The 15188-nt window shown below is 47.9% G+C and overlaps 1 protein-coding gene across 11 annotated transcripts in view; it reads right to left on the minus strand.

Annotated features, from left to right (window-relative positions):
• PIGG (phosphatidylinositol glycan anchor biosynthesis class G) overlaps window positions 1-15188 on the minus strand; it is a 56075-nt gene that overhangs the window by 28695 nt on the left and 12192 nt on the right. For 9 of the 11 annotated variants that reach the window (XR_006202057.1, XR_006202058.1, XR_006202059.1 and 6 more), the window contains 5 exons: window positions 14858-15046; window positions 13799-13940; window positions 4641-4853; window positions 982-1199; window positions 354-635 (listed from right to left, as the gene is read on the minus strand). Coding sequence is in view for 8 of the 11 variants with exons in the window: in XM_042937188.1 (XP_042793122.1) it covers window positions 354-635; window positions 982-1199; window positions 4641-4853; window positions 13799-13940; window positions 14858-15046 (1044 nt within the window). In the remaining 3 variants the exon portion in view is untranslated. Of the gene's footprint in view, window positions 1-353; window positions 636-981; window positions 1200-4640; window positions 4854-13798; window positions 13941-14857; window positions 15047-15188 lie in introns of those variants that run through there. The other 2 variants (XM_042937187.1, XM_042937191.1) reach the window with 2 other exon arrangements.

Below are 15188 nucleotides of genomic sequence, written 5' to 3' on the forward strand. Positions count from 1 at the left end.
CCTCTCTGAAATGTTCTTCCCTTGGCTGAGCTCAAACACTTTCTGAGAGATGTCTGATTCACACTGCACCACCAGTCAACTGCCCATTTGTCTGTGACCAGCAGCCCATGTTTAGAGTCACAGGAACCCTGTGTTTACAACGAAGAAATGAGGCCTGTGACCTGGCAACACAGGTCTGAGGGTCTGAAGTCAGGATGCTCAGACGTTGGCCCTTCTGAAGTGTGGGCTCCTCAACTCTGCCTGGTTACACACCAAGGGGTTTAACCAGTGTCTGATGAATGAAAGATCAGCTGAGATAAGAGAAAAAGGCCGATCCAGGAAGACAGCGTCCCATGCGTGGGAACCAGCCTTACCTTGCTCAGGAGCTTTCCGCTGGCAAACATCTTGGCAAGAGCAGACACAACCGCACAGAGCAGTGCAGAGATCAACACCATCACTCCACCTGCCATCAGCCATGAGAGGCCACAGAAATAGCAGGAACTCTCAGCTGAGGTGCACACAATGACGTGAAGAGCAGAAAGAACCAGAAACATCAAATAAAACAGCAGAGAAAACACAGGCGACCACAGAGGAACTTCCAATTCAGCCTTGCTGCTCAGTGCTTGCGGGATGCTGAGCAGGAGCAGGGTTAGAACCTGGCAGAGAAAAACAGCAGCAGTGTCCATGACTGATGGGCTCGGAGAGAACCGGTCAGAAAAAGCCTGCCTCCTGACCTTGTGCCAGCTGTTCAAACGTTGGAAACAGAAGAAGAAAGCCCAATAAACACGGTTTGTACAGAGCTGCCAAGAGCGCACGCATACTTGACGCCTGGCAGTACTCTGGGCATGAGGGCACACCATGAGAGAGTTCAGCGAGTAAAGAAACTGGTATTTTTCCATATTTAGAAAAACAAGTGTTTTATACACTTGAAACTACAAAATTCTGGCTGAGTTATCAAATCAGTTTAACAGCCGAGCCGTGACTCCACACAAGCAGCCGTACCTCCAGAACCATGACGGTCCCCACCAGCATCGAGTAGATGTCGTACTGAGCCACCTGTCTGCTCAGGGATAGGCTCAGAGTCCTCAGGGCATCCAAGTACTGCCTGCGAACCTTGGTTCCCAGGTTGAAAAGGACTTCCGAGGTACTTTCCTCCAAGTACAGTCTGATCCAGTTCCCATGCAACCTCTCTGCCATTTTAAACTGCTCAAACCCAGGCTCTACCAAGAAGAGGACAAGGTTATATTACAAATCACAGACAAGAGGATGCGTATGTCATTTCAAAGTATTCCATTATTCACACGCATATAGTGCGAGCATAAGTTCTGAGACCTAATGGAGGTGAATTATTCCTTGGGGGGTGGCCAGCAACGCCTTCAGTAAAACTAACAGCTGATGATGCTCACGAATCCTCTGACATCCTGCCAGCCCACCACAGCCCTAGGCACAAAGCAGCACCCAATAGGGACAGAAGCATGTGCCCCCCTGTCTCTACCTTTTACACCTGGTTTTGCCTCCTCCTCTTCCTCCCCCTTCTCTCCCGATCTCTCTCCACCCTTTTCTTCTTCTTTAATGTGCAATATAAAAACAACCCAGAAATGCGTTACATTATTAGGTCCTCGGTGTTAAAAATCTTTCCAGTGCTCACACACTGTGAGGACCCATCTCTGACCTGTTTCCCTCTTTGCAAGTCCTCTCTGGAAAGGGACAGCAGTCCTGACCCCTCCTGCCACGATGCCGGGCTAGATGATCCTCCCCAATGCCAAGCTAGGCCGGCAGAACAGCTGCTGGGTGAAGCCCAGCCCCCACTGCTGGCTGGCTCCCCCTCTGGGATGGCAGCAGCAGGCAGCTCAGCATCAGGAAGTTGCCTTGCTCCCTTCTGGAGTTGGACCAGACCTACCGGTGACTCAACTCATCTGCAAACCCAAGAACTTCCTTTCTGAGACTCCGTGGTATTTAACATGCTCCTCTGACTTCCAGCAGAGCCATTCTAAGGTGGTCTAAACCATGCCTTTCAGGATTAGGGTTAAGGCTGCTATATGACCCTGAGCACAGCCCTGCCGCTGCTGCAGGCACCAGGTGACCAAGTGCTGATGGCAGGCATGACCCTAACCCTCAGATAGGGATGGCTGCCATGCCCACTGCAGAGGGGAGGCACTCGGACACCAGCCCACAGGCTGGCAGGTGTGACGGCTGGGATCTAAACTCAATTAGTCTGGATCCAGGATGGAAACCTTAATTGTTATACCCCCCTCCCCCGCACCTTGAAGTCACAGAGATGTGGGGGCACCGGTGTCTAGACCCAGAATCACAGAGGCATGGGGCATGGGGCTAGGCCTGCTTGGGGCTACGATCCAGCTGGGTTGTCACACGTGCATGGAAGTGCACATTGTGAGAAATGCTCTGGAGGAAAGCGGGAGAATATGGGAGACTTTTGGTAACACTGAGGAAACTGAATGAAATCTGGGGTTGAGGGTGGGGAACAGTAAGGCCTGATATTGAAGCTGAAGTGGAAGGTGGCCCAGGAATCCACCAGGTGAGCAGTGGGGAAAAGCATCCATTCTATGAGAGTAGCACATGCACAGGTCTTGAGACGAGAAAAGCCTGGCCCCCTGGAGTGAAGGGGGAGCGCCGGGCAAGCTGTATCAGATTGGGCTGGATGTTAGGGGAGGCCTTGAAATCAATTCTGGCGTCAGACACATACCCAGTTTTGTCTCAGGAAACACTGCTGACGTAGACAAAGGGCATCCCAGGGGCGTAAGGCCCCAAGAATGCTTTCCCATTCCAGGGACTGGCCTAAGTTCATCTCAGGGGCCTGCTTCCCACCACACCCACTGCAGTGCCTAATTCTCCCTACTTGCTACTCCTGAAATAAGCAAACAACGAGCGCTGTGGTTTTGTTCGGGGTTTTGCTGGTTGTTAGTGTAGGAAAAAGGACACACGTTATCAATAACAAATTTGCAAAAGCTACCAAACAAGTTATTTTTGAAAACAAAGTAACCACTCTCTAGTTGGGACTGAAATGTGCACCAGAGCCGGCCTCACTTTTCACCCAGATTTTCACACAGTTGCTCACTGGGGGCCTCTTCACTGACAGGGGCTGGCTCCCCAGCTCTCCAGCCATTCGGGACACCTGGCTCCCCACTAGTCCCTGCAGGGCTTGTCGTCCACCAGCAGCTCAAGGCCAGTCTACGTCTCAGCGCAAACTCATCAGCATCACCATACTTCCTAGTACTCCACTCACTATCTCAAGTAGGAAAAGCTGCCAACATCACATTGAATGTCACCTCAAACTAGGAGTTGACTTCCTCTAAGTTCCGAAACCAGCCCCAGTCCCAGCACCAAACACGCTGTCCTTAATATACCTTGATGGTCAGATAAATCATACGAAAAGATGGTCGTGGGGCGATCTGGATCATTCCCACCAGAGTATCAATACCCCTTAGTTTTTCCCAGCTTAAAACTAGAAACAATGTACCCTGTGTCGGCCTCCACCCACCTCAGACAACAGCCATTTCCACGCCCCAGGTCCTTCCCTGTCCCCACTCCAGCCTGGTTTTCTCCCAGTTCTCCATATGCACTGCTCCTGACAAAGCCACCGACAACCTCACCTGCCAGATGAATGGTCCAGTCTCAGTTCCTCACTCTAGCTTACCTTAAGTAGCGCTCAACATAGCTGCTCACTCCTCCCTTCCTGAGTTTCTTAATTTGCGTGACTTCCTCCACACCAACCCCCTCACCTGGCAAGCACCCTGCTTTGCAAACTTGCTCCTCCCACACCCTTCCCCATTTCAGTAACGGTCACTCCATTCTTCCACTGTTCTAATGAAAACCCCAAGCTGTTCCTTATGCCTCTGGTTCATCTGCACCTTATATCCAGCGCAACACCAAATCCCGCTTGCACTACCTTCAAAATATATGCAGGATACAGCCATTTGTTCTGGATTGCACTGCCACTGCCTGGGCCCTCACACCACCTCTCACCGAGGCACTGAAGCAGCCTTCGGACTCTCCTACCACACAAGGCAGAGCCTTCCACCTGGGCACCTGAGAGAGCCTTTGAGAGCCTTTGAAAACGCAGCTTGAAGATTTCAGACTCTGCACGAACGGCTGCACGGGCTCCCCATCTAGCTCATGATGAAAGCAAGAGCTTCTCCAGGGCCTAGAAGGCCTTCCTATCCCTCTGACCTCATCTCCTTCTGCCTTGCCCCAGTTCACCCTGCTCCAGCCACTCCGTCCCCCTGGTCCTCCCCTGAAGGTGCAGGCAGGTCCCCACTGCAGAACCCTGCATCTGCCACATGTTCTCTCCCGGTGTCAAAGGCCAGGCCTGCCCCGACAGCCCTCATCGACCTGCATTCTCCATCCTTTCCCCTATACAGCCTTTTCCTAAGGCGCTCCTCACCATCCTACTGCTACTTCTCCTCTGGAAGGTAAGCTCCATGAGGGCAGAGCCCTTGTGCCTCCAGTGCTTGTAATAGTCCCCAGCCAAACAGGAACTTAGTGAAAAAATTCCATATTTGTTGAATGAAAGAACTTGATATAGATAACTGTACCTGTGGGTGTTGCTAATGGTGTTCATCAGGGTTCTAATAAAACAGAAGCACAAAGACTGATGACCTACACACAGGTGTAGTGGAAACATTGTCTATTAACTGAGTTACCTTTTTTGTATGATGGCACGTTCTCTTGCAACAATTTGCTGAGCTGCACTGCATTTAAATGTAAAAACCTCAACTGTTCTCTCACTGGTCTCCCTTCTATGGAGGGGAACAGGAGACTACCAACGCTGTTCTCTGGAATCGGCAGACCAAGCCCTATTGCTAGGGTTGCAGCCAAGTCAGTCTGTTGAACATGCTTTGGATGTCTGATGTCACCTAGAGAAAAGAAAACGGTTTGAGTGATGGGCTCTCAGATGTGTGAGATAGTAGTCATTCCCTAGACCTTTTTTTTTTTTTAATTTATTTTAGAGAAAGCGAGCACGTGCAGGCTTGTGTGCATTGGAGAGGGGCAGAGGGAGAGAGAGGGAGAGGGAGGGAGGGAGGGACGGAGAGAGAGAGAGAGAGAGAGAGAGAGAGAGAGAGAGAGAGAATCTTAAGCAGGCTCCACACCCAGTGCGGAGCCTGACACGGGGCTCAATCTCAGAACTGAGAGATCATGACCTGAGCTGAAATCAAGAGTTGGGACACTTACCTGACTGAGCCACCCAGGCACCCCCGTTCCCTTGACCTTCTACAACCGATTATCCATCTCTTTGAGCCATTCTATGTAGATTCATACAGAAAGCACTTTCCTGGTTTTTATGTCAATAAATTACTAACTACTCATCCCGTGTGGGCACGGTGCCTTCCCCAAAGTAGCGTACGATATGTAGGAGGGATACCAACACAAGAAACAGTACCGCCTGAGTTTTAGAGCCCGGGATACGCACAGAGACAGCAGGTAGCTCTGTACATGCTGAGGGATGGTCACTTTGGTGAGGTCAACAGTCAACCTCCTGAACAAGGGTGACAGCAGGATGTATGGCAGCCCTACCCTGTGGATTCAGAGAGGCCCACACAGCACTGAGATATGGACAGACTTTTCAGCAGCTCCTGAGCAGTAGAAGGCACCCGTGCTGGGGAGAGCGGAGTGAGGGTGGATTCAGCTAGGCCTAGTTCTCTAACCAGCTCCAACAAGCAAGACGTCTGCCTACTGGTGGCCTGAGCAATTGAAGAGCTTCAAGCCCCGGTAATGGCATGCTTTGCTACTAACTTTGCAGAGGAAATGGGTGTCACATCGGGACACTGGGCTCAGGCTCCTGCTTTGCCACTATCCGGCCGATGCCTTCGGTGAGAACGCAACACAGTCAGACTGTTCTCATCTGTAAAGAGAATACCCAGCCCCCACCCCCCAGAAACCACAATGAAGGTCCGAGGTGGACTGAGGGGGCGACCAGGGAAGTCTACCCAGGAGAGGTAGGTGGTGCTTGGTGGGAGTACCTCAGACACTGTAGTGTGGGTTTGCAGAGGTTTTACTCTCATTGTGGTACTTTTGGTTGTATAGAATTTTTCTTTTGACTTGGTCAAATATATTAATCCCTTCTTGACCAACCCTCCACTGATGGGTTCTGGGTTATACTTAGAAAGAACTAACTACGCCAATTTTTTCATTTGTTTTTCTTCTAGTATTTTCTTATATTAAGTGCTTTGATCTGAAGCAAAACAAAACCCAAAAGAAAAATCCCACCTTAAATTGATTTTGGTGCTGATATTGGTGGTGGTGCCAGTGCTATTCCGAGATTACTCTGGGTGTTTATGGGATACTCATCTCCAGGGTCGTTGACAACCAGGATTCTAAGCTTAGGAGGAAGACAGAAAAGACGTAGGGCCTAATACTTTCATTTTACAGCAATGAATGTGAATTGCAAGTATCAATACAAACTCAAGATCATTTTTATCTTAAAAAGATTTCCTTGCTTTGTCCAGAAATGACAAATAAGCCAGTATCCAGACAGTGGTCCTCAAAGATCCCTGTCCACTGAACAGAACTAGGGAATCCTGGAAAAGCAGCCGATTCCAGGTCCAGGGAAGGAACTGTGCAATGGGAGGCTGGAACCCTTCTCAGCCTAGAGAGCAACAGAACTCTCAGAGAGACTAAGGTGTTTGAGACCTCAAGGCTGGAAGGACTCAGGAGCTAATCTGAATCAGAGGCTCCTACTGGCCAAAGATGGCACAATTTGAGTATTAAAAAGAATATTACTTATAGGGAATTGAAACAAAATATGCTTAGATCCATGGGTTCACAATGCTACTAAACAACAACAACAACAACAACAACAACAACAACAGCAACACAAAACCCTAACTGGTCACAGATGAAGTGTGCTAGTGACTCACAGTGAACTAAATCGTTGGTCTGAAATTGGTAAATAAGTGGGAAGAATAACTCATCATTAATCCTCTGTCTGTTATATAAATGGTACCGGTAGGTAAGCAAAAGTAGATTGGGGAAGATTCTCCTTACAGAATGATTCAGGCTAGTTAATGAAGAATTATACAATTAAAACATCACTGTTTGCAACCTCCAGTGAATTACTGGCCCTAGTTGGTCATCAGTGGCTACTGGCTTCACAATACAGCGAACAGTCAGACACTGTGCGCTTCCTGCTGGAAACAGCCTTATGAAAACCAGCCGACGGGATCTGAATCTGCCTCCTGGTCAGACAGGGTTCACAGAGGATATGTTAGCAGACAGTGTAGAGAGAGACTTCCCAGGACAAATAGCCACACTTCTTCAACAAATAAACTGTGGGAAAATAAAAGAGGATGGAGCGGGGACCTATAGACGGAAGAGAGCGTAAAGGGTTACATCAACCAATCTCAGTGCGTGGATCTTACTGGTATCTCAGCTCAAACAACCAAAGAGGGAGACCGACATTGGAGATTTGAACACTGACCATTTGATGAATTAAGGACTTAATACTATATTTTAAACGTGCTACATTAAGAAAGTAAGAGCACACATCTTCTAGAGACCTACTTCCAAGCAAGAAAGGAGAGGAAAGTGAGCGAGAAGGACGGAAGATGTAAGATTGGCTGTAACGGCCCATGAACACTGAAACTGGGTGGCGGGCTTTGCCTACTTTTGCAGGTCTGAAAACTCACATAACAAAGAGTGTTTCAAAAAAAGATTTAAATGTTTTGATCCGGAATTTACACAGGTTTAAAGAATGAGGTAGATTCCTAGCATAATTTTTTTTTTCTAGAAGGTCATGACATCACTTCTGGAATGCCTTGTCTTTTCTCCACTGCTGTGAAATGCCACCTTTTGTCACCAAATGCTACTGGGGTCTACTTTTCACCTCTTGATTTTGCTCCATTGATTAGTGTGACTAGCCCTTGCCAGCAATATTTTGATAACTGCAATTCTGTAATACTAATACAAGGCAGATCACATTACAGAGTGGGTTTTATCTCATGGAAGAAGGAAACGCATTTCAGAAAATCATTCTCCCCCTCCAGCAGCCAGGCCTTCTCCCACCTGCCTCATCTCCACTGGCCCTAGCAACATGCTCTGTACAGCTAAGCCACCTTTCACACATTCAATCAGCAAATACTGACAGCCACGATGTGCCAGTATTCCAGGCTGGAGGGGCAGAATATGAAAGAACAGGCAAAGTCCCTCCCTCTCTTCATGGAGTTTACATCCTGGTAGCAGGAGGGAGACAAAATATACCTGCTCTGCCCTATGTGGAAGTGAAGCACAAGCATGATCTCCTTCTGGGACCCCCTGACCCTGGATGGACCCAGATCTGTGCTTCTCTTTATTGGGAGGTTGGAACTCTGGGGGTGGACAGTAGCAGGCTGGGGGTGTATGAAATCACATGGCACACAATCCCAAAGTGCTTATCTTTCAGATCAATAAACGCCTTAAGATTTTTTTTTTTACATTTTTTAAACGTTTATTTATTTTTAAGAGACAGAGAGAGACAGTGTGAGCAGGGGAGGGGCAGAGAAAGAGGGAGTGACAGAATCCGAAGCAGGCTCCAGGCTCCGAGCTGTCAGCACAGAGCCTGACGCGGGGCTCGAACCCACGAACCATGAGAAAGATTTTTTTTTATTATTAAAACAAGCAACAAAAATGTACATGAATTTGTAGGCTAAAAATAAGCCTGCAAAGACCTATTAGGAATGGTGGCATGGGAGTTCTGTGGGTCAGCTTGCCAGGAGAACAAGCATAACTGGTAAAGAGCATAAAAACCACCACCAGCACAATGATTTATAGCCTCCGGAAACCATCTAGGGCATACGGCAAATACAGAAACCTTTGTTCAAGAAAATCTAAAGCTTGGTAGGAACGGGAGAGTGTGAGGCCCTTGAGGAACCACGACCCACTCTCTCCCCCCGCCATCTGCAGCTCCGTGGGACACAGACTACTCTGAGAGGGTGCACTGAAGAACACAGGGCTCCCTCTCCCCCCGGGGCCCTGTGGAGGGCTCTGTGCTCTCCCTGCGAGGAACAGGCTGCCAGCATTGCTCATCCTCCTCAGCTGTGTAGTGCACACCCTCAACAGCAGTGGAGTGGCTGGGAGCTACCTTGTCCTGCCCAGCCTCACCCAGAATTTCTATGCAAGGCATAAAAGGCCTACAGTACTGGGGCCCACTCACCCTTACACCAGTCTTGCCGGGTGGAGGCTGCCCCCAGAATAGGCTAGCAGAAAGACCAGAGGCGACTACACAGAGCCCCCAAGAGAAGGGGACTGTTGTTACCACCCATAACTAGAAACTGTGGCTCAGAGAAACCGCCCAGGGCAGGCCACAAAACAGAGCAAAACTCCCCACAAAAGAACTGACTTTGTTTGGAATAGAAGGTGGTGAATTCACACCTAGGAATGCTCTTTAAAACAATGGAGATTTTGGAGGTGGGCAGCTGAGAGGAGACTGGTAGCTTCGTGACAGCCACAAGCTAAACCACAGGCCAGCTAAGTGCTCAGAGAGGAGGGCCTGGGGAGAAGACAGCAAGAAGGCTCAGAACCGCCTCAGAGAACGGCCTCAGAAAGAACCCTTCAAAGGGGCTCAAATATGAGATCAGATTGTGAAGCACATTTATCACAAACTGTTGAAAATAAGGCAGTCAGCTGGCAGTGAGTGGAGCCTGACAGCTGGGTGTGACAGCAACAGAGAGCCACTGAGTCTGCGGTCACCCCAGCGCTGCTGTCCCCGCACAGGAGCAACAGCAGACTTCACGCTGTGGGAGATGACCTCACTGAAATGGTCAAGCCACGGCACTCAGTAAATAAACAAGGAAACGACAATGAAGACAGGCCCGGGCTGGGGGGTGGGCAGACCTGCAGCATCCAGAGTTGCTACAATAGATTATTTGAGATGTTCAGTTTTCATTGAAAACTGTGAGTAATTATGCAAAGAAACAGGAAAGTAAAACTCAGAAGGGAAAGCAACAGAACCTCCCAGGGAAGGGCCCAGATGCTAGAGGTAACAGACTGTCTTTTCAGCAGCCACAGTAAATATGCACAAAGAGCTCCAGGAAACTATGCATAAACAAGTAAAGGAAGGTCTGATGACAATGTTGTCATCACATAGTGATTATCAACAAAGAAACAGAAATTATAAAGAAAAGAACCAAATGGAAAGTGTGAAAATGAAAAACACAGTAACTGAAACGAAAAATTCACCATAGCTGAATAGCAGATTTTGAACTGGCAGAAGAATCACCAAATTTAAAGTCAAATTGATAAAAAAATATACAATCTGAAAAACAGAAAAATTCCCAAATTTGATGAGAACTATTCATCTACACATCCAAAAGCCTCAACGGACTCCAAGTTGGATAAACACAAAACATGCATAGCATAATACAAGAGCTGGAGGCGCTGGGTGGCTCAGTCGGTTAAGCGTTCGACTTAAGCTCAGGTCATAATCTCATGGTTTGTGAGTTCGAACCCCACATTGGGCTCTCTGCTGTCAGCATGGAGCCTGCTTTGGATCCTCTGTCTCCCTCTCTCTCTGCCCCTCCCCTGCTCGCTCTCTCTCTCTCTCCCTCCCTCCCTCCCTCAAAAATAGCTAAGCATTAAAAAAATTAAAAAAAAAATTCTGAAAGACGAGAAGGGAAGCCCAGGTAGACTGGGATGATGTGTCATCCAAAACTGTGGAGGCCAGAAGGCAGTGGGATAGCATATCCAAAGCACTGGAAGAGAAAAGAATGGTCAGCTAAGAGTCTTACATCCAGCAAAACTATCTTTCAAAAATGAAGGCAACATAAAGACACCCAGGGTAAAAACAACAACAACAACAACAACAAAAAACAAAATAAAAAAGAAACTATTAATTGCTAGCAAACCTGGATTATAAGAAATACTAAAGGAAGTTCTTTAGGCTGAAAGCAAGTGACTCCATGGTTAATTCTGATCCATAAAAGAAGCAAAGAGCATCAGTAAAAGTAATTATACAATTATAGAACACATAAAAACATATTTACCTTCTTACTGAATTAAAAAACTATTATATAAAACACATATACAGTTAGGTCTTCAGTTTGTAACATGTAAAAATATAACGTACTTGACAATAACAGCACAGAGGAGGGACATAGGGGCAAAGCTGTATTGGCAAAAGAAAACAACACCATATGAAAACATCTGTGCACGCAACTTCTTTCCAAATGTTTACAGTAACATTATTTCTAACAGCTGAGAAGTGGAAACAACCCATGTATCTATCAGCTAATGCGTGGATACACAATGTGGTCTATCTGCACAACAATGTAGCCAAACAGAGGAGTGAAGTCCTGACACCGGATACAACTGTGGAAGAACCTTGAAAACATCATGCTCAGTAATCAACAGCCACTCACACAGGGCCCGGTACTACGGGGTCCATGTACATGAATGTCCAGAAGAGACAAATCTATAGAGGTGGAAAAAAGATCAGCGGTTGTGTAAGGGCAGCGCTGGGGGCAGGGGGACTGGACATGCACTGTCCTAAAATTAATACTGACTCTGAGCGAACTAGATACAGCGCAGTCCTGGCTCATAAAATCAGCATAATGAGACTACCGAACACAACCATTCTGGAAACAAATGTACAGATAACAAAAAGCTTGGAACCCACCCACCGTTGGCACTGCGGTCAGTTGTCAGGCATCCGCGCATGCAGCTGCCCTGGCTGCTCCTGGCTCTGAAGACGCAGCCAGGCCTCCCAAGGAGATTCTTAAATGCCCACCTTGAAGACGAAACTTCAACGCTATAGTTCAACAATAACCTAACAACGCACAATAAAAACCACCCACTTGGTTGTCTCTCTTCCTCCCCACACTACGAGGCCCCTGAGGGTGAAGGCTGCCCACAGTGTCCGGCGCAGTGCCTGGCCCACCACAGGTACTCAGCGTACCTCCACTGGATGGATGAGTGGAAAGACTGTTTCTGGCATGGGCTCTCGCTCAGGTAGGGGAGCCACACAGGACCCTGCTTTGGGTACACAGTGTGGGAAAGTCAGGTGTAGGAAGTTGGTTTTCTGGTGAGTAGAGCCTTCACTGGAAGGCAGGCAAGACACCTAGAATGGAAAGGCCCAGGTCACAAGAGCCAAGGACTTATATTTTAGGGGGTCAGATGTCCGAGGGGAGAAAGCACTATTAAAAGACAGAAGGAAGTCAGTGGAGTTCTGCCCCAACCAATCCTCAAGCAAGTGGAAGATTCATTCATTCAACAATTCTTTTTGGCACTGATCATATACCAGGCAATGTTTAGTCCCAAGGCAGGCATGTACCAATGAACAAAATAGACTAGGTCATGCCCGACTATAGCTGAAGTGCAGAGAGGAGGCAGATATTACACGCGTCACATCTAAGTCTTTAACTACAATCTAAGCAAAGAATGATGGAAGGATGCACAGAATGCTGTGAAAAATGAACAGAGGGAAGGCAATTTGGTCTCGTGGATGAGCAACTGACGTCAGATGAAACCAAGGATGACTGGATCTGATGTGGCGACAGAGTCGGGGGCATGTGGGGAAGAGCTTGCCACTTGGAGGACCCATGGGAAGGGCAGAGGACAGGACATAGTGAATAGTGATGAATATGGCTCAGGATGAAGCTGTTTGGTAGGAAAGAAACCTCATGTAGGACTTACCTGACCCAAAGTTTAGCTACTGAAAGGTTTTATGTACGGGAGATCGGGGATGGTCTGGAATGTGGGGAGCAAGGGAGAAGGAGGGTGAAGAGAGACACCTAGGTTTCCGATTGGAAGAATCACACGAAGGTGCCATTTGCTGGCAGAGCAACATGAGAGGGCAGACTAGGATGTGAAGCTGTCATTTCTCTACCTGTGGGAGACCCAAGTGGAGGTGTCAGACAGGCAGCTGAGTAGACAGTCTGGAGACTGGAGACCAGAGAAGAAAGACAGCTGACTAGACACCAAAGTGAGAGTTAGGAGGAAAACCAGACACATGGGAGGTCCCAGAACTAGGAGTCAGAAGTGCCAAATGGTATGGAAGGATTGCGTGAAAGGAAGCCAGAGTGTTCAACTCAGAGATAACTGGTGGGCGAAGGTGAGCGTGTGGTAAAGCGAGGAGGCAGAGGCCAGCCTCAAGTGCAGGGTGAGGGAGGGCAGATAGCTGTGAAGCAGGCCGGCCTGCATGGGTCAGAGCTGCCCGTGTGTGTTTGGGGTGGAGAGTTGGGTGTCTTAATGCTGAAAGATGGGCCCTCAGGTAGTCCTGCTCTGACCCTTAATAGTTTCCAAAGATGGATAGTTTATAAAAATTTTAATTACTAACGTCTCTTTCTTTTAGTTCATATATGTGTTCAGATGTCTCCAAGCTGCTGGTAATTTTTATTAGCACCTCCAGATATTCAGGCAGTGACATTCATACAACAAAATTTCCACAAGAAATGTCTGCATTATAAGAATCGGGGTGAGAAATGTAAACTCCAAACCCTGGCTGCACCCTGTCCCACTACTTCTCATCTTCACATTGCTCAGGGTATTTCAGACACACCCAGCTTCCCAAAATTGATTTTTAAATTTAAAATCAGACTATAGAAAGAAGTTACGTAAAATACCGTTTTAAAACAGTAAACATCCCGGGGTGCCTGGGTGGCTCAGTCAGTTAAGTGTCCAACTTCAGCTCAGGTCATGAGCTCATGGTTCATGAGTTCAAGCCCCGCATCGGGCTCTCTGCTGTCAGCATGGAGCCTGCTTGGATCCTCTGCCCTCCCCTCTCTCTACCCACCCTCCACCCCTCCCCCCTCCTGCCGTGCACACGTGTTCACTCTCTTAAAAATAGACATTAAAAAAAAAAGGAGAATAGTAAACATTCCTAAATCCTCACCAGGCTTCCTTTCAAATGCAGAACTGATTAAGATCAGGGGGGTGTTAACTTCCTCCATGGAAGAGGCCCCGTGACTTCCTGTTTCCGACATTCCATGATCACCACAAAGAACCAGCAAATTGGGTGAAAGATTCTCTCTTTCCTACAATGCAAAGGAAAAATATTTCAGTTGCATTCAGACTGAGGAGAACGCATGCTCTTGTTAAGGAAAAACTTTAGATTTTAGCTGTACTCTATAAATAGTAGCTCTTTCTAAACGTGTTAGACTTTTTTTTAACCTATGAGCTTACAAGATCAAAGGGTTAAAGTCAAAGAGTACCATAAATAAAACAGAATCACTTGGAGGTCACAGAGCCCAGGAGGGGTACATTTAGGGCCTCCGAAGGCAGAGGATTTGAGCTTGGTTTCTGTCTGCCATTGCCGAGCTGCGAGAGCCAAGGTGCCCTCCTTGTCAGGCCTGTCTCCTGTGTGTCAAACGGGGCTGCCCCTTAGCCCCAGCGTTCCAGCAAAGGGCCTTTGCTGTTCTCGGATTTGCCCAGCAGGCTCTGCCTTACCGCTACTGCCTCTTCACCTGGAACGCACCTTCACAGATGGCGGATCCGCCCCTCTCTCCTTTCAAGGCTCCACTCACATCTCACACGTCCTGAAGGACAGCTGCTTTCATCTCACGGTTTAAAATCACAGCTTCTCTCTCAGATGCTGTTCCCACCTCTTGCCCTATGCTCTCCTCTGGCACTAATCACTTTCCAGTATACTTATGTATTCATTTATTATGCCCCTTGTTTGTCCTTCCTGGCAAGAGTATAAGCTCCACACATGCCCAGACAGGAACAATGATATAAAAGGCATTCTGGAACTAGTAGCTGCTTAAGTGGGTGAGTGGTAGACAAAACCAGAGCTGCTGGAGGCTGAGCCTGTGCTCTGTGCTTACAGGTGAACTGAATGATGGTGGGCGTGGCATTCACGTAGGTCCCAAGTCCACTTCAGGAACTTGGTTTCTCCTAGGAGACGCTGGCACAGTGACTCTAGCACTCCACGGCGCTCCACAGTGAGCCTCACCTCGGACAGCAGCGAGGTGTGGATCTTCATCAGGATGTTGTCCATCTCGCTGAGTTTGTGCCCGATCAGGGGGCTGCTGGGCCCGGAAATGTGGCCGATGTGGTCCAGCCCAAGGTAGTGGAGGATTAACACATCCCAATCCCCTCTTTTTAATACTTTATCCAAATGCCTTGTAACATTATCATCCACCTGTAAAGGGGGAAAAGTAAGTATGAATAACTCCTCGTTTCCCTTGATCTTCACTCTCCAAGAGAAAGTGATACAGTCCTTTTAAAACCTAAGCATTTATTTTAGGTAACAGGACTAAGAGTCTGAAAAGAGCAAAAAACCC

The sequence above is a fragment of the Panthera leo genome, chromosome B1 (assembly GCF_018350215.1).
Source record: "Panthera leo isolate Ple1 chromosome B1, P.leo_Ple1_pat1.1, whole genome shotgun sequence".
Classification (NCBI taxonomy): domain Eukaryota; kingdom Metazoa; phylum Chordata; class Mammalia; order Carnivora; family Felidae; genus Panthera; species Panthera leo.